General features: G+C 52.2%; 1 protein-coding gene across 1 annotated transcript; it reads right to left on the reverse strand.

Annotated features, from left to right (window-relative positions):
* Window positions 1–411: 411 nt before the first annotated feature.
* On the reverse strand, window positions 412–15,928 carry LOC142364792 (acrosin-like). Its single transcript, XM_075444920.1, has 5 exons — window positions 15,667–15,928; window positions 15,068–15,333; window positions 14,622–14,767; window positions 14,052–14,136; window positions 412–452 (listed from the first exon to the last, which is right to left on the reverse strand). Exons 1-5 carry the CDS (start codon window positions 15,843–15,845, stop codon window positions 412–414), a joined length of 717 nt encoding a protein of 238 aa, XP_075301035.1. The 5' UTR covers window positions 15,846–15,928.
* Window positions 15,929–17,670: the final 1,742 nt, after the last annotated feature.

Raw genomic sequence — 17,670 nt, forward strand, 5'->3', positions numbered from 1 at the left:
AGCACACATCCAGTCAGGCCAGGAGAGCACGGGGTCCCTTCTGCTCCGCGTCCCTCACACGATGAGGAGGTGACAGCCACCAGCCCCTGTGAGCCGACAGCTCGCCAACAGCCACCGCGCTAAGGGACACAGCCCCTGCTCAGACACCACGGGCCTCTGGAATGGCTCTCCAGAAAGGTGCCCAGGAGAAGGACAAAAGAAGGACCGAGCATCTGCAAGATCAGAGCAGAATGAGGAAGCCAAGAGCGTAACGTGGCAACACTCCAAAAGTGAGAAAAGACACCAAACTCTTCTGAGGATGTCACGTCATCTTGGCAGACCAGTGCCCTCTCCCGCACGCCAGCAGGACCCAGCAAAGTCTTACTCCTGAGATTTCACCATGTGTGGTGGCAAGCCCCTGGGCAAGCCTCATTAGCCATATCCTTCGACAGCTTTAATTGACGACTCCAGCCCTTGGGACAGACACACAGACAGATGAGAGGTTAACCAAGGCTGTGAGGAAGAAAGAATCCCATGCTACGTCTACATCACCAAACGTCTCAAGGCACACCAGACTTCAGTGCACTTCACATTTCTTCACAGCTCTACTTGGCTACTGCCGAAATAACGACTTTGCCTCTCTCCGTCTTTTCTTTCGTAGCTCTGTCCATTGCCGACAGCAGCCTGCTGCAAATTCCTTACCGTAATTCTGCTCACTGAATGCAGTCATGTGTGCATATAGACAGTACCCAGTAAGGAGTGGCAGAGCAGAGAATGGGATTTTTGCCAAACTTGACAAAGACACCCTGTGAAAATGACAGCCCTTCCATCTGAAAGAGCAACAGCAGCTTTAGTAGCGGGGTGGGGAGGGGGGGAAGCTGAAAGAGGTTCTGTAGCACTTTTCACTACTTTCCCTTGGAACAGCAAGGTGCAATCATGCCTTGTGACTTTGGCCAATGAAATCCATTAAAACTTAATGCTTTAAAAAAAAGCAACAACCAAACCAAACACCACAGTTGCATTTCTAGCAATTACTGGAAATCTGCTGACAAAAATGTTGCACATTGCAAAGCTAAAGCACAGCCGCACAGAGCTGTCTGGTGGTTGGAATAACCACCAAATAACAGAAGAAGTGAAGAACATTTTGCAACTTCCAGCACTACAGTTGATTTGGATGGAGTCAAGAACTAAAGCAGCCACAACAGATGAAGGACATCATGTAACATCCACAATAGAACACAAGTAAAAACTTTAGTTACTACCACTCTGGTAAAATGCGGGAATGACACATCTCTCCATTGCTGCTGAAACCAGAGCTCCATCACTGCACCAGGGTTTCCATCGTGTTCCTAAACACGCGCTCCTGCACTTCACGTTGGACGTACCCAGCCGATTAACGATCCAAGACCATAAACCCAAACAGAAGGAACAAAGAAAAGCGTGAATTTTAGTGGAAGATTTTTGATTTCTCTTTCAGCTGAACATCAGATGCTTCCGAAAAGGAAACGCTGGGGCAGACAGCCCTGTCACAAGAAACTCACCTCCACAAACAGGAACAGTGACGCCTGCTGGCAAGCTTCTGTCGAATGAGTCGCATCAGACTGGCGATTACTGGAGAAAACCTGGAACAGGGAGAGGGGAGAAAAACACCTCTGTGTTACCCCAACATCATCCTCTGAAGGAATTGTGTCACATAGGATGCACTCGTTAACTGTCACAGCACATGTCACTAGCAGTCACATGTCAGCTCCTCATTTTATTTCATGTTCCTGATTTCTGCGCTGCGTTCCTGTGCACTGCGCGGTGTGCAGCGTGTGCTGCGCTGTGGGATTCACTGCCCTGTCTGCTCTCTGTCGCGTTCCCTGTGCTGTGCTGCTGCATTCTGTGGTACCGACTGCCCTGTGCCCACGGTCTGTGTGACACTGTCGGTGCTGTGCTGGCTGCTGTGCTGTGTGGGGCCCAGGGGGCGGTCCCCCAGCCCCGGGTCCAGACCGCGGATTGGCCGAGACAGCACTGGGCGGAGCCACCAACGGTCACCACCCACAGCGGGCGGAGCCACCAACAGCCACCAACGGGCACTGCCCCGCAGCAGACGGAGGCCGGCCAGACCCATCGGCACTGTGATGCACAGGGACGCGGCAGCGCAGGCGCCGGCAGCGGGTGGAACGCGGCGTCCTCGGCTTCCCCTGGGCTGCCCGCGCCTGGCAGAGCCCCCGCAGCCGCCCGGCCCCAGCACCTGTCCCCGCAGGCGATCGCCTGCCCGGGGGTCCGGCGGAGGGGTGCGCGGGGCTGTTCCCGGAGGGGTGACAGCCAGCCGGCCGGCCGGGGTGCCACAGGCAGACGTGGGGCTCTGCCTGGGGGCCGAGCTGCAGGAGGGGGTGGGCAGGTGGAGGGGTGTCCGGGAGGGACCCCGAGCCATGGAGCTGGGCTCTGCCATCTGCGGCACGCACAGCCCAGCTCGGCGTGTGGTCGGCCAGCGCGGCAGGGCCAGGAGCCGTCTGTGTGCCGGGAGGAAGGTACAGGGAACGGCTGGGCAGGGGTGGCAGCAGGTCACTGCTCGGGGCTGTCAGGGGAACACTCCTCACTCTCCCAGGGACCTCGGTGGGATCGGAGGAGGCCCCGGGCATGTGGGTACAGCCCCGGTCAGCCGGCGGGACGGATGGAGAGGGCTTGAAGCGGAAATGGAGGGGTCGGAGGACACCCATGGGAGAGCTGGAGGTGAGCTACGGGTTGGCATGGCGTTGTTTGGGATGGCGTGTGTTGTGTCCTGTCTTCTGTGTTGTGCGCTGTACCCTCTGCTGTGTGTTGGGTCTGTCGCATGGTATGGAGTTTACTGCATGATAAGGTATTTATGGTGTGGTCCGGTGTTTTGGATGGTGTGGATGGCATTTTGAATGGTATAGGATGGTATAGGATGGTAAGCCTTGCATGGTGCAGTGTGTGCATGTATTGTATGGTATGTATTATGTATTATTGTATTTTGTATGGTATGGTTTTGTATCTGGTATAGTATGGTTTTTTATTTTGTATGGTAGGGTATTTTGTATTGCAGGTACGGTATGGTCTGTACTGTAAGAATTGTATTCAGTTTTGTACTGCCCGTATGGCACAGCGCTGGGCATGGTATGGGGTGTGGTGCTGTGCTGCATGCATTACATTTTTTTTTGGCGTTAGATTTTGCATTGCGTTTAATGTATGCATGGTGTGGTGTGTACGGCATTGTCTATGTTGTGTATTTTGTACAGTATGGTGTATTTTGTGTTGTTGGCATTGGGGGTATGGTCTTGGGGATGTGGCATTGGGGTGTATGGTGTTGTCTGGCGTGCAGGGTGTTGTTTGGCATGAACGGTGTGCTGTACATCGAAGGGCAAGTTACTTATAGTGTCCTATTGTCTGTGTTGTATGGTGTGGTGTCTGTTGTACTGTATGGTATGTGTTGCATATGTTGAATGGTATGTATGGTGTCATAGAGTATGTACCGTACTGTATGCATTGTATTGTATCCTATTTATTTTATTTTCTGTATTGCATTCCATCATGTATTTTCTGCTGTAATTTTATTGTATTGTTTATTTTTTTGTGTAGTGTACTGTGTGTATTGTATGGTCTGGTAGGCATGGTATGGTACTGTGGGTATTGTTTTGTGTTTTATCTATTGTAGGGCATTGTCTGCATCGTGTTGTATGTTTCTAATTTGTGTTTTATTTTTCTATTGCAATTGTATTTTATTTATTGTATAGTATGCAGTTTTTCTCTGTGCAGTGTGTTGTCTAACTGTTTCTATTGTATTTATTTTGTATGGTGTGCTTCATTATGCATTGCATTTCATATTGTATTACATGTATGGTGTGTGGAATACAGAACGGTACTGACTGTATGGTATGTGATGTATTGCACTGGGTTTTGTGTTGTACTGGGTCTGGTCTGTTCTGTGTGTTGTGTTGGGTGTATTGTGTGGGGTTTGATTCTCTTTTGTATTGCATTGTAATGTTTGTATTGTAAGTTTGGTATTCTGTTTTATGGTATGGCATTTCTTTGATTGTATGCAATGTATTGAAAAGTGTGGTATTTATTTCTTGTAAGTATTGTCTGTATTGTATGGTTTAATTTTTATTGTATTTTATGTATTGTTTTTTGTATTATATTGTAATGTACGGTATGTAATGTAAAGTATGGTAGTGTATGGTATGGTAATTTATGGTCTGGCATTGTATGGTATGGCATTGTACTGTATTTTGCATTGAATTTTATGTATTTGATGTACTATACTGTATTTTATGTGTTTTCTTTAATGTATGTTAAGGTATTTATTTTATTGTATGTATTCCATGTATTATTTTGGGTGTAGTACATGGTATGCTTTCTATTGTATTGTATTTTCTAGTCTACTGGGAACTGTATTGTATGGTATGCATTGTATGGTATGGTATGCATGGTATAGTGTGCATTGTATTCTATGTTGTGCATTGTATCGATTGTATTCTATTTTATGGTATGTATTGTATAGCTTGTACAGTGTGTGGGTACTGTATGTTGTGTACACATTGTATTGTATTGCGCGGTGTGTATTGTCTTCTCTATATTGTGTGTTTTGTGCTGTAGGTACTGTAATTTCTTTTCTACTGTATTTTGTATTGTATTGTGTGCATTTGATAGTATGTAACATATATAGTGTGTGCTATAGTAGGTGTTGTGTTGCTTGTGTTGTATTTTCTATTGAATGTATGTGCTCTGTGGCTTTTGCGTTGTGTTGCATTGCATGTACTGTACGTCATGCTATGGCATTATGTTAATGCACGTGTTGTATGGTATGGATTGCGTGTGTGGTGTTGTATGGTATGTACTGTAGGGCGTGGTGTTGTATGTATTGCATTGTGCGTACTGTATTTTGAATTGTATTGAATTCTGTATTTTATTGTGGGGTTTTTGTATTGTATTTTATATACTGTATTGTATTGTACGGTTTTTATTGTATTGTACGTACTGTAATGCATTTTGTGTTGCAATGTATTTTGCAGTGTGCTTTATGTGTGGCGTGGCTTGGACCGTACAGCCTGTAGTGTATGGCTTGCACTGGACTTTGGTTTGTGTTGTATGGCCCTGCAGTATTGCAGACTGTCTTGTACAAGAGTGCAGACAGCAGGTACTGCATTCCATCGCAGATCCACTGGGATAAGCGAGACACGGCGGAATGAGTCCCACAGCTGGAGTGCTGCGATGGAGGGCTATAGGCTCCATTGTACGTGTTGTATTTTGTGTTGTATCGTATTTTTTGTGTCATCGTGTTTCTATTGCACTGTGTGTAGCGTGTTTCATACAATATTTTGTGTTATTTTGTATGGTACGGCATTTACAGTGTTGCATTTTGCAATGTGCTGTATTTTGTATAGTGAGGGTTGGTAGGATTGTCTGGTATGCACTGCCTGTGTGGTTCGGTTTCTGTGGCACGGTTTGTAGGTATGGTAGGCGTGGTCTTGTACTGTATGTTCTACTGTTTGGTACATATGGTATGGTATGGTATTTTGGTTGTGGGTATGGTATGGCATTGGGTGCGGTACGGTATTGTTTTGTGCGTCTTGCGTTACATTTTGCATTGTATTCCATTCTGCGTTGCATTTGTATGTGTAAGGCATGGTATGGTACATACAGTGTTTTGTTTTGTAAGGTGTGGTGTCTTTTGTACTATGCAGTGGGTACGGTGTGATGCTGTGGGTATGGTATGGTACGGTATGCCATTGTATGGTCCTTAGGGTAAGCTACAGTATTTAGGGTGTCTATGGTATGCATGGTTTTGTTTGGCGTGTATGGTATTGTATGTGTGGTAGGTATGGTATTGTCGCAGGAGAAGAGTCAGAGATCACTGAGATCTGAGCTGGCAGCTAATTCATTCAGTTCTAATCAGTACATTTCGGTATGCAAAATATTTAATAAATACTGATGGACTGGCGGTCAATACTCTGCTATCATCTGCTACACTGGGAGCAGTACGGGATACAACGACTATTGCGTAAGCTTACTAAGTGTGTCTTAAATGTCACATGCGTGCATAGAATGTCACTTACTGAGCCACCAGTGTCTGGGGTCAGGTCAGGGACCTCTCAGCCTCGAGGGGTGACCTTGGGAGATCCAGGGGAAATCACGGCCACGCAGCCAGCTGCTATGGAGGGAGAGCTCAGCGGACTCTGATGACTGCAGATACTTAGGGCGTCAAGTGGTTGATTTGTGGTCAGATTTTCTGCTGGGTTCATGCAGTTTCGTTCCCTTCTCAGGTAAGTCTCCAGCCAAACCACTTTTTTTGGTTTGGGTGCTGAGCTGTCACTGACCACTCACAGAACAGGAGTAACTTTGGCCAGGCCGACTTGCTGAGCACCTGCCTGGACCAGAGTTCAGTTAGGTCAGACAGGAGGAGGGCATCCGTCACAGGTGGGTGTGGTGTGGTGTGGTGTGGTGTGATGTGGTAGGGTAGGGTACGGTATGGCACTGTATGGTATGGCATGGAAATGTGTGGTACAGCATGGTATGGTACAATATGGCATGGCACTGTATGGTATTTTGCTTTGCATTATACGCATTGCATTATAGTTTGCATCGGGCTGTCTGTATTGTACTGTATTGCATTTTGCATTGTGTGATACGGCATTTATTGTATTGCATGCATTGTGTGTGTTGTGTTGTACACACTGTATTGTATGGTGTGGCATTTATTGTTTTGTATTGTGTTCTGTGGCATTCTGAATGTCTTTGTGTTGTATTTTTACTGTATGGTATGTATTCTACCGAGTGTATTGCACTGTGTATCGTATGTACCATATGACGTTATCGTATTTATTGTATTGTACGTATTGTATTGTATTGTATTGTATTGCATTCTTTGTGCTCTTGCATTGTATCTACTGTACTGTATGCACTGTATTTTATGAACCGTGTGGTATTGTAGGGTATGGTATGTACGTAGCTTACTCTATGTAGTGAATTGTCTGTACTGCACTGATTGTACTGTGTGGTACGTATTTCATGATATGTATTGTATGGTACGGAATGGTATGCTAGGTACCGTGTGCTACATGTGGTATGGTGTGTCTTGTACGGCATGTGTGGTAGGTATAGTGTTCTGTATTGCATGTAATGCATTTTGTGTTGTTTGCACCGCACTGTGAATTTTGTGTTGTTTACTGAAAGACATGGAATGTATTGTATGTGTTGTGTTGTAAGGGATGGTATGTATTGTACTGTATCTGTGCATTTTAATGTCCTGTGGGGTATTTGTTATTATATGTATTATCATACAGTATGTTTTAAATTTGATGCATTCTACTGTGCATTCTATAGTATTCTGTGCATTGTATTTTGCCTTGCTTTGGTATCGTATTGAAAAAACGGTACTATGTTTTGTATTGTTCTGTATTGTCTTGTACATACTGTACACCACGTTGTAGGTATTGTATTGCATGTTTTTTTCTTGCATTGCCTTGTATGCATTGTATGTGTCCTGTCCTACTGTATGGTACAGTATTTATAACAGTTTATTCATTCTAGAGTGTTTACTTTTCTAAGGTATTTTGTTTTATAATATGTTGCATGTCGTTTACTGTATGTAGAGTATGCATTGCTCTGTACAGTACGTATTGTGTAGTTTTTATTCTTTTGCAGCCATTGTGGGTATTGTGGGTATGGTAGGTATGGGACTGCGCTATACAGTTTATTATTGTCTGTGTTATATTGTGCCCCGAACGGGATGAACCTTTTCCAGAACCACCCAATGCTCCTGCAGACCCTGCAGCCCTGGGTCCAGCAGGAGCTGGAGCAGATCTTTGACAACAGGGGGTTGGAGGCAGCCATGGTGGAAGACACCGTCATGGCCATGTTGACCAAGATGCCCCCGACCCCGCTGCCTCCTGAGGAGGGTCTCTGCCTCCCCCGACAGCCCTGCGAGATCTGGCACGGACGAGCTCCTCGGCACCTCATCTGCCACTGTGTGTGGGCACCTGGCAGCCACCCCGCTGCTCCAGCTGCCATCCCCACGGAGCAAGAAGAGCCCCAGGAGGAGCCTGGGGAGGCTGTGCCCAGGCCCTCCACTTCCATCCGGGGCAGGGAATGCTCCCGAGGGGCCACAGCCACCCCCAAAGCGGTGCACCAGCAGCTCCGAGGACTCTCCAGCCAACAAGAGGCCAGCACCACACCAGAGACCCTGGAGGGGCCCTCGCCAGACAGCCGAACCAGGACTGGGCCACTAGCTGCGGCACACGCTGGCCCTCAAGGGCTCCCAGATCCCATTAGCCAAATAAAAGAAACGCATGCAAATGACAGAAAAAGTCTCAGTGTTACCAACAGTGCAGATGGCTATGCTGTCCTCACCCTTTTTAGCTTTTCTTTTACAGGGAGGGGTGGGATGTGAACGCTGAGAGGTCCTTCTGCGCGTGCCAGGCACTATTTTGTTGTTCTCCCCCAAGGCAAGTGCTGCCCAGCTCCAGGCCTGCAGCTCTGCACTGGTCCAGGGGCAGATGTCTCCAGCCTGGGGGTCTCCAGGGCCAGTCCGTGCCCCATCGCTCAGCACCCCACGCCTGTCCCCCTCTTCCCGCACCCTCTGCCCCCACGTCTCAGGGCGCTGCTCCCCGACCAGCCTGCACTGCTGGGCGCAGCCTCGCGACGGTGGCACCCAAAACCCTGCTCCTGCACAGAGTCACGACGTGGTGCTGCTCTCTGCACCAGCCCAGGGTCGCACCCTGCCCCAGCAGAGCCCCAACAAGTGCAGCCAGGGGAAGCGCAGAGTCCTGGCCCTGGGGAGGTCACTACCAATAGAGCTTTGGATCCTAAAAAGATGCTTTCTGCTCTGAAAGTGAGGGTTTAAACCCTAACAAGGGAACGGTGTGCCCTAAAAAAGACTATGGCTAATAAAAGACAGCTTTGGACCCAAAAAAATGAGGATTTCAGCCCTGCAAATAGGCTCTGGGATCTAAAATGGATGGAGAGTGTCTACAAATGACACTTTGGGCCCTGCAAAGGAGGGGAACCTCTTGGTTCCTCTGTTGCCCAATAAAACGAAACACTCCAGTGCAGGCCTAGAGCTGTAAGAGGTTTTTGGCCCTAGAAATGAGACTTTGGACTCTCCAAAAAAGAGTTTGGGCCTGAAGCATGGGGCGTTGGGATGTGAAAATAAGGCTTTGGAAATGAAAATGAGATGCTGAACCCTCAAATCAGGACTTTTGCCCTCACATGATGTTTTGGTGCCAAAAGCTAGGGCTCTGTATGCTAAAAACAGGTCTTTGGAGCCTCCAAATGAGGCTTCGGTCATTAAACAAGTGAGGCTTTGTACCCAAAATGAGCAGTTTGGATGCTAAAATGAGGCTTTGGACCCTCCAGCTTGCCGACTGGATCCTCTAAATTAGGCTATGGATCCAGATAATGAGGCTTTGGTGCCATGAAAGGAGACTTTAGACCCTAAAGATAAGGCTTTGGACTCTAAAAAGGAGCCCTTTGACACTCAGATCAGACTTTGGGCCTTCAAGAGAATGCTTTGGTCCCTTAATAAGAGTCTGTGAATTGTAAAAGCGAAGCTTGCAACTTATCAATGAGGGTTTGACGCTGCAAAGGAGGGTTTGGACCCTAAAAAAAGGCTTTGGGCCCTCCAGATGGTGCTATCACCATCGACCTCTTGTAGGACAGAAAGAGGTCTTGTGAGGCAGCAGTTGCGTCCCACTGTGCAGGCTTTGAGCCAGCCCTGGGGACTCAGCTGACTAGCAGGTTGTCACTGGAGGACACTGGGGCTGCAAGGGTACGCATTTCCCAGCCATCACTTAGCTGCAGGGAGATCTGCTTTGACGGCCGCACGCCAGAAGGACACGCACTGCACAGGGGGGCATTCACAGAGGCGTCTCTTGGACTTGCCAGGGCAGGAATCACCGAGGGCAGAGGACAACAGCCCAAGAGCAGGGAAGTGCTGGCCTGTTTTTCAAGCCAAGGCGGCAATTTCACCTGCAGGGGCTCTCCTGAGCAGCGGCACAAGTGCCAGCTGGCTGAAAGCATGCACAGCTCGCTCAAGGGCTGGGCTGAGTGCTTCGTGCCCCACTAACGCAGGGCAAAAACAAAGCGTGCTCACCTCGCCTGAACGAGCGGCTGCAGAGCTGTCACTCCCCGGGTCCAGGCGGGATCTCCACGTGTGCCCTGGGACACCCACGGGTGCGTACGCTGGAGCCGCGCACTTCCCATGCCTGGTGACGGAGGGCTCCACGCACGCTGGAGGAGCTGGAGAGCAGCAAGGCAGACACTCAGTGCCCTCAGCACCAGGGCTGAGCCCTGCTCTCGCAGCAGGACGGGGCAGAGCCATCTCCCCGTTCCCCTGGGCAGCTGTCCCCAGCGCTCCACAGGCAAACTGCCAGGGTGGTGTGATAGGGGTTGGAAGGGACCTCTGTGGGTCATCGCGTGGGCAGCGGTGTGCAGAGCAATGGCGGGCTGAGGGCAGCCGAGGAGGGAGAGCAGCCTTGCGCTCAGTGGGACCAGGCTGCTCTCTGCTCTGTCACCAAAGCTGAGACTTTGGAAAGTCAAAATGATGCTTTGGATGCTAGAAATACAGCTCTGGAGCCTAAAAAGAGGCTTTCTGCCTCCAAAATGAGAGTTAGGACCTCAAAATGGAACTGTGGGCCCTAAAAGAAGGTTGTGAGTGATAAAAGACAGGTTTGGATCCCATAAATGAGGGCTTCAGCCCTGAAAATGGGGCTCTGGGCACTCCAAAGGATAGGCTAGATGTACAAGGGACGCTTTAGACCCTGAAAAGGAGGGGAACGACTTGGTTCCTCCATGGCCTCCAGAAATGGAGATTTCGTCCCAAATAGAGGGCTCTGGGCACTCCAGTGGAGGCTTTCAGGTGTAAAAGAGGGCTTGGGACCCTTCAAAGTAGAGTTTAGACCCGCCAAAGGATGGCTTGGGGCTTAAGAATGGAGCATTGGGCCCTGAAAATGGGGCTTTGGAAATTACATTGAGGCATTGAACCCTGAAATTCTGATGATTTTAAGCCCTGAAGTGATGCTTTGGGTTTGAAAATCAGGGCTTTGTGCTGTTAAAATGGGATTTTAGACCCTCAGAATGAAGCTTGGGACATTAAACAAACAAGACTTCTAAGTCTAAAGGAGCAGTTTTGATTCTACATGGAGGCTTTGGCTCCTGAAAAGCAGGCTTTTGAAGCTAAAGATGAGGATTGAGACCTCAAATTGAGACTTTGGACCCTATAAACAATGCTTTGGACTCTGAAAATGAGGCTCTGCACCGTCAAAATGTTGCTTTGAGCCCTTAAGATGAGCATTTGAACCTTAAAAGGTGGGTTTGGAACTTAGAAATGAGGGTTTGTACCCTAAAAAGGAGGCCGGGGGCACCGACCGCCTCTCAGGCAGCCTGTCCCAGCGCCCGGCCGCCCTCTCAGTGCAGAAACGGATCCTCGTGCCCAGCTGAACCCGCCCTGACACAGCTCTGAGCCGTTCCCATGCGTCCTGTCCCTGGACCCCAGCAGCAGAGCTCAGCACCTCCCTCTCACGTCCCCTCCTGGGGAAGCTGTGGAGAGCGGTGAAGTGGGACAGGGAAATACGCGGCTGTGGGCAAGAACAGACAAGTTGGGGCCCCCAAAATGAGGATTTGGGCCCTGAAAATGAGGCTTTGCAGGTGAGGACTCTGGACTGAGGCAGAGGGAATCTTCCCCCGGCTCAGGGCAAGGCTGCGCCATCCAAGAGCACTCAAGAGTTGGCCGCCTCTGCACCGCGGCACGAGTGGCGACTCGTTGGCTTAGCAGGGCGCGGGGCCTTTCCATGCCCGGGGGTGTCTGAGGAGGGGACAGGCTGCCTAAAGCGTCTCCCCTCCTCCTCCCCTCGTGGTCTCTGTGCTCCAGCGGGGCAGCTGGGGCTCTGCTGTAAGGACACCCGGGGTCAGCGTGCGCTGTGCTGCCTTGGGCTGCTGGGAAGGGATGGCATTGGGATGCTCCCCGGGCAACCCTGCTTCCCCCGGGGGCTGCCATTTCCCTTTTTCCCACCCAGCTGCCAGGCAGCCATGCTGGTGTCGGAGGGGCAGGCTCTGCTCCAGGCCCCGGCTGAGGTCAGGCTGACACTGCCCTACCAAAGCCCTCCTGCTACACAGCTGTGGAATTCTGGGAGAAGGTGAGCACACAGGGTGTGTGCAAAGCAGTAACATTTGAGCACCTGCTTCTTGTCAGCATCCACACCTTCCAGAGCTCACACTCATTCTGTCTCCTCCTCTGGTAATATTTCCTCATTTCTTCTCTCAGTCTAGGTTTCTCCTGGAGAAGAGACGTTGTACAATATGTTGGAAATATCTGTGGTCGCGCCACCCCTACACAAAGAAAAACTTTTTCTTCACGATTCAGGAGCTTAGCCCAGACGTATCAAGCACATTACCCAGGACTAGGAGCCAGGAGATTCCAGAAGCTGAGTTTCAGCTCTAGAGAAGAGTTGTTTTGTGATCTGGGATGACCCCACCTTCCTCCATCACTTTCTCTGTTGGCCAAATGCGCAGTGAAACGCCAGCCTGCCTGAGGTGAAGCTGAAGGACTTCTTTCTCTTGGTAAGGGCTTGGGCTGGCAGAAGTCACTCTGTGCCTGTAAAACAAGTCCCTTTTGGGAACTCACCTCTTGCAGTCGTGGAACCCCAGCCACTGATGTAGCAGCTTCTCAGCTGCGACACTCTCAGCGAGGAGTCGGGCACACAGGCAAGCTGCACGTAGTAGCCGCACTGGACAGGCTGGTCCAATTCCAGCAAGGCAATGTCGTTCCTGTTCGTGATGTTGTTCCCAGAATGACCCCGGCTCTTCCTTCAGATATTGCTGAAGTCTGGCCACCTCTCACACCATTCCCCCTTAACTTCTGGTGACATCTGGCTCTTCCTCATGGCACTGTAACTCCTGCCAGATTTCTTTCACCTTTCCAATTAGCATATGCTTCAACCAGGTCCTAATCATCATCCCCAGAGTTGTCTGCACGACACATCATTATTTTGCGTCCTCTTTCTAGCCTCAATGTGCCAGTCTTCTTCATGCCATGGTGACTCTGAGCACGCTCCTGTCTGACCAGCCATGGTGTCAGCCCTGCTGAGCGACTCTTGCCCTTTGTGCCCTCCTTGACTGCCTGCAGCCTCATTTTGCCGGGCGTGGAAATCCTTGCCTTGCGCACGAGAGTGAATTGGACTCAGGCACGGTTAACTGTGAAACCTGGCAACTTTATTCCAAGAACTAAGTCAGCTTCAGCATTTGTGTGCACTGGGAAGTGTTGCGGAGGAAGAACCGGACTCGACACGATGATCAATGTGATCACGTACAAGCCGTTTATTAGCCTCACATAGCTCACTTTTATATTCCCCACTACATACGCGGCGATCCCCCATTGGTGATAATCAATTTAACTCACATAGTAACTCGATTATGATTGGTGTGCGTCACTAGCTCACGCGCAGTGCTCGTGGCCTTCTTGCAGGCGGCAAGTTCCTCTTTGGCATCTGGGAGTTGTTTCTCTCTGCATTCTTACTTCCTCATTCCAACCGCAGTTTGTCCTCTGGATGCCCTTGCGGCCTTATGCTAAGGCTCTGCGGCCTTAGGCTAAGGCTTCATGGCCTTCTAGAGAAATGCTGGATTGCTCACATGTCCCCAGTCCTTTAATGCTTCATCCTCCACAGGGAGCAGAGCGGGCAGCACAGAGCAGGACTCTGATGCCGAGGCTGCCTTTGGAGCAGCAGGCATTGCCCCAGAAGGAAATGATCATGGTCCAGTGCAGCCTGCGCTGGTTCCTGTTGATCCTGCTCCTCAAGCCTTTTTTCCCCTGAGGAACTGCAGGAGCTCCTTCAGAAGAGTAAAGAATTCCACCAGCTTCTGGCGTGGAAATGGACAGGAGCTAATGCTGCCCGACTGTGTTGGTGCTGGTGTTGGCCTTGGCCTCTGAGAGGGGCTTGAGGTGGAGAGAAAATGACTCCATGGCTGTGCTGTTGGACTATCTCTTCTTGCTGAGCGCAGTCCCATCTGTAGCAGGATCCAGTCGTAGAAGTGCTGCGTGGAGGTGTAGACTCCAGGCTGGTTTGGTCTGGCACAGCCTCTCCCCCAGCTGGTCACTCCAACAAGCCAGAAGTAGTCGTAGGTGTTATCTTTGCAGACCAGAGGACCACCGCTGTCACCCTGCAGCGGAGGAGAGAGGGTTAAGGTGGTGTGGGGTGGCCCCTGTCAGCACTCTGGCTGGCTCCTTCTCTCCTGCAGCAGCTGCCAGAGCTGTCCTGACTGCACACAAAGGCTCTGCTCAGGTGCTGGAGCCTACAGAAGCTTGTCTGGCAGGGGGTGGTGGGCCAGTCAGGCAGGGCTCTCTCTCTGTCCTCTTTGCACAGTGATCCTGGATGTGTGGAAGGGGGATGTTGCAGGACTGGGCTCTGGAGCTGTGGGCTGCCCAGAGCACTAGATGGGCTTTGTGGGCAGAGAGCCAGGCCTCTGGGACAAGGGCGGCCCTGGGCAAGGACCTGCATCTGGGCAAGGGGAGGTGAACCCCAAGAGTGGAGGGGACCCAGCAGTGGCAGGCTGACTTGCCAGGCAAAGCACGCGCTGGGGCAGGTTTGGGCGGTTGCCACAGGGCTGCCTGTGCTGTTGGGGGTGGACTTGTAGCACGCTCCTACCTGGCAGGTGTCGATGCCGCCCTGCGGATAGCCAGCACACAAGTTGTGGCTGTGGATGGCCCCTCCGTACCAGCGGCTGCTGTTGCAGAGCTTGATATCGATGAGGCGGACCTTGGCCTCCTGCAGGACATAACTTGGTCCCCCAGCTGTCAGCACAGAAAGGAGTTAACAGCCAGCAGCTCGCTGCCAGTTCTCCTCTCCTCCCCCCCACCCCCCCGGTGTCTGGCTGAAGCCCTGCCCTAGGGCTGGGCTTTGCGTCTCCAGAGGCACTGTGCCGCTGCTGTCTCCCTTCTGTCTTGCTTGGGGTAATGGGCCAGGCCCACCTCTCCATCGGCATGCACCCCGCAGCCCGACTCTGGCTTTCGCCTCTGCTGTCAGGAAGCCCACCCCGCCTCCCCAGTGTGCCCAGCCTGCGCTCAGGACACCACTCCCTTTTGGGAACTCACCTCTTGCAGTCGTGGAACCCCAGCCACTGACGTAGCAGCTTCTCAGCTGCGACACTCTCAGCCAGGCGTCGGGCACACAGGCAAGCTGCACGTAGTAGCCGCACAGGACAGGCTGGTCCAATTCCAGCAAGGCAATGTCGTTCCTCTGCGTGATGTTGTTGTAGTGCTCGTGAACCAGTAGCCGCTTAATAGTGCGCACTTGGGTCTCAGGGCCCAGCTGAGTCAAGTGGCTGGCCCCGATCACCACGTGCCACATGGTGATGTGCCTGCAAGGCAGGTGGAGAGAGGGGTCAGAGGGAGCGCAGCCACGTGCTGCAAGCAGCCCAGCAGTTGCCTGCCTTCTGCTGCACAGGGCAGAGAGGAAGGCAGCGCTACGGAGGGTGCGACTGCCCTAGCACGCCTTGGGCACAAGGAGTGTCGGGCGGGAGGCTGCTAGGAAGCCGTGGCGTGAGCCCAGCCCTCTCGCGAGCAGTCTCTCAGCTGGGCTTGGCAGTGCCCAGGCACTGGGCGTGCTGCAAGGAAGCGGGATGGCGCTAGCACGTGCTGCTGTGGAGCGGGCACGTGCTAGTGCTGTGGGGCTGTTCCCTGGTCCTCCTTACCCGGGCGTGATGAAGCAGTGGGCTGCTGTCAGCACCCACTGTGGGCTGATGAGCGACCCTCCGCAGACATGCGCTATGCCTCCTATGATGGGCTTCTGGATGCTGACGATCCAGGGCCAGGCCCCTAGCTGGGCATCGGTGCCACCCACGACGCGTGACATGCCGTAGTAAGAATCCATGGGCCGGTGCCCGCAGGTCCCTCTGTAAGCAGAAACTGATGAATGTCCTGCTCGGTGGCTTGCTGCTGTTCAGGCTGCAGGTCAGCCCCCTTCCCACCCACGAGGCGCTGCATGGACAGCAGGGTCGCAGAACCCTGTGGGGCATGCGTCCATCTACCCCTGTTTGTGCTTGAGCCCCGTAGGCGAGTTGTGCCAGCGGCCTGGCTGCTGGCAAGGAACTGAGGCTCCCACATGGCGTTTGGGAAGCTTTGGTGTGGCCAGGGGGAAAAGCGAGCACCCGCCAGTGAAGCCCACAAGGGCTGCCCCAGCTCCCTCCCAGAGCCTCGGGCCACTTACCCACAGTTGTCCCACATGCCGTATGCCGGCCAGCACACGGCCAGCAGGACCAGGACGGGGAGAAAATTCATGGCTGCCAGCGGCACGTGGCAGCTGCAAGAAGCGAGAGCTGGTGGCCAGCAGTGCAGCAGCCGACGTAGTGCCTGCAGCAGTCCCGCTGCCCAGGGAACCCTTGGCCCCGTGGCTGATGTCACAGAGTGGCTGGTTCCGGGTGCTGGGCACGGTGGATTCTAGGGGGGGGCGGGCAACATGGAGGGTTCCGAGCAGGAGGGGAGGCAGAAGCTGGGCTCGGACACCCCCAGCAGACCCCCGCTGAATGCTCTGCTTGCGGGACGAGGCTCTGCAGACCTCGTGGCAGGCAGCAGCGCCTGCCTCCCACTGCTGCCTGCTAACAGCTAGCCGGGAAAACCAAGTGTGGCACCATAGCCTCTTTGGGAAGTTCACTGCCACCCCGCTCTGCGCAGCCGCTTGCCACCAGGTCCTTCCCAAAGAAACTGACACCGCAGAACGGAACTACTACAGGCAGTAGGCACCTGGTTGGGGGCTGAAGAGCCAATCTGCTTACAGCCGCGGCAGGCAAGCAGGGATGTGCAAGCCAAATCAACCAAGCATAGCCAAGCACTGCCATCCTGTCCTGCACAAAGCACAGCGAAACACAGATGGAGCACGCTCCACGCTGGCTCTGTCATTGCCAAGGAACGGGGTGGGGGTGGCGCTTGGTCATTCTCGAGTGTTTAGTTTTCTAAGGTATTTTGTTTTATAATATGTTGCATGTAGATTACTGTATGTAGAGTATGCATTGCTCTGTACAGTACGTATTGTGTAGTTTTTATTGTTTTGCAGCCATTGTGGGTATTGTGGGTATGGTAGGTATGGGACTGCGCTATACAGTTTATTATTGTCTGTATTATATTGTACCCCAAACAGGATGAACCTTTTCCAGAACCACCCAATGCTCCTGCAGACCCTGCAGCCCTGGGTCCAGCAGGAGCTGGAGCAGATCTTTGACAACAGGGGGTTGGAGGCAGCCATGGTGGAAGACACCATCATCGCCATGTTGACCAAGATGCCCCCGACCCCGCTGCCTCCTGAGGAGGGTCTCTGCCTCCCCCAGCAGCCCTGCGAGATCCGGCACGGACGAGCTCCTCGGCACCTCATGCGCCGCTGTTGGTTGGCACCTGGCAGCTGCCCCGCTGCTCCCGCTGCCATCCCCACGGAGCAAGAAGAGTCCCAGGAGGAGCCTGGGGAGGCTGTGCCCAGGCCCTCCACTACCAGCTGGGGCAGGGAACGCCCCCGGGGGGCCACGGCCACCCCCAAAGAGGAGCACCAGCAGCTCTGAGGACTCTCCAGCCAACAAGAGGCCAGCACCACACCAGGGACCCTGGAGGGGCCCTCGCCAGACGGCCGAACCAGGACTGGGCAACCAGCTGCGGCACACGCTGGCCCTCAAGGGCTCCCAGATCCCATTAGCCAAATAAAAGAAACGCAT

This window comes from Opisthocomus hoazin, chromosome 29 (genome assembly GCF_030867145.1).
Source record: "Opisthocomus hoazin isolate bOpiHoa1 chromosome 29, bOpiHoa1.hap1, whole genome shotgun sequence".
In the NCBI taxonomy this organism is placed as follows: Eukaryota; Metazoa; Chordata; class Aves; order Opisthocomiformes; family Opisthocomidae; genus Opisthocomus; species Opisthocomus hoazin.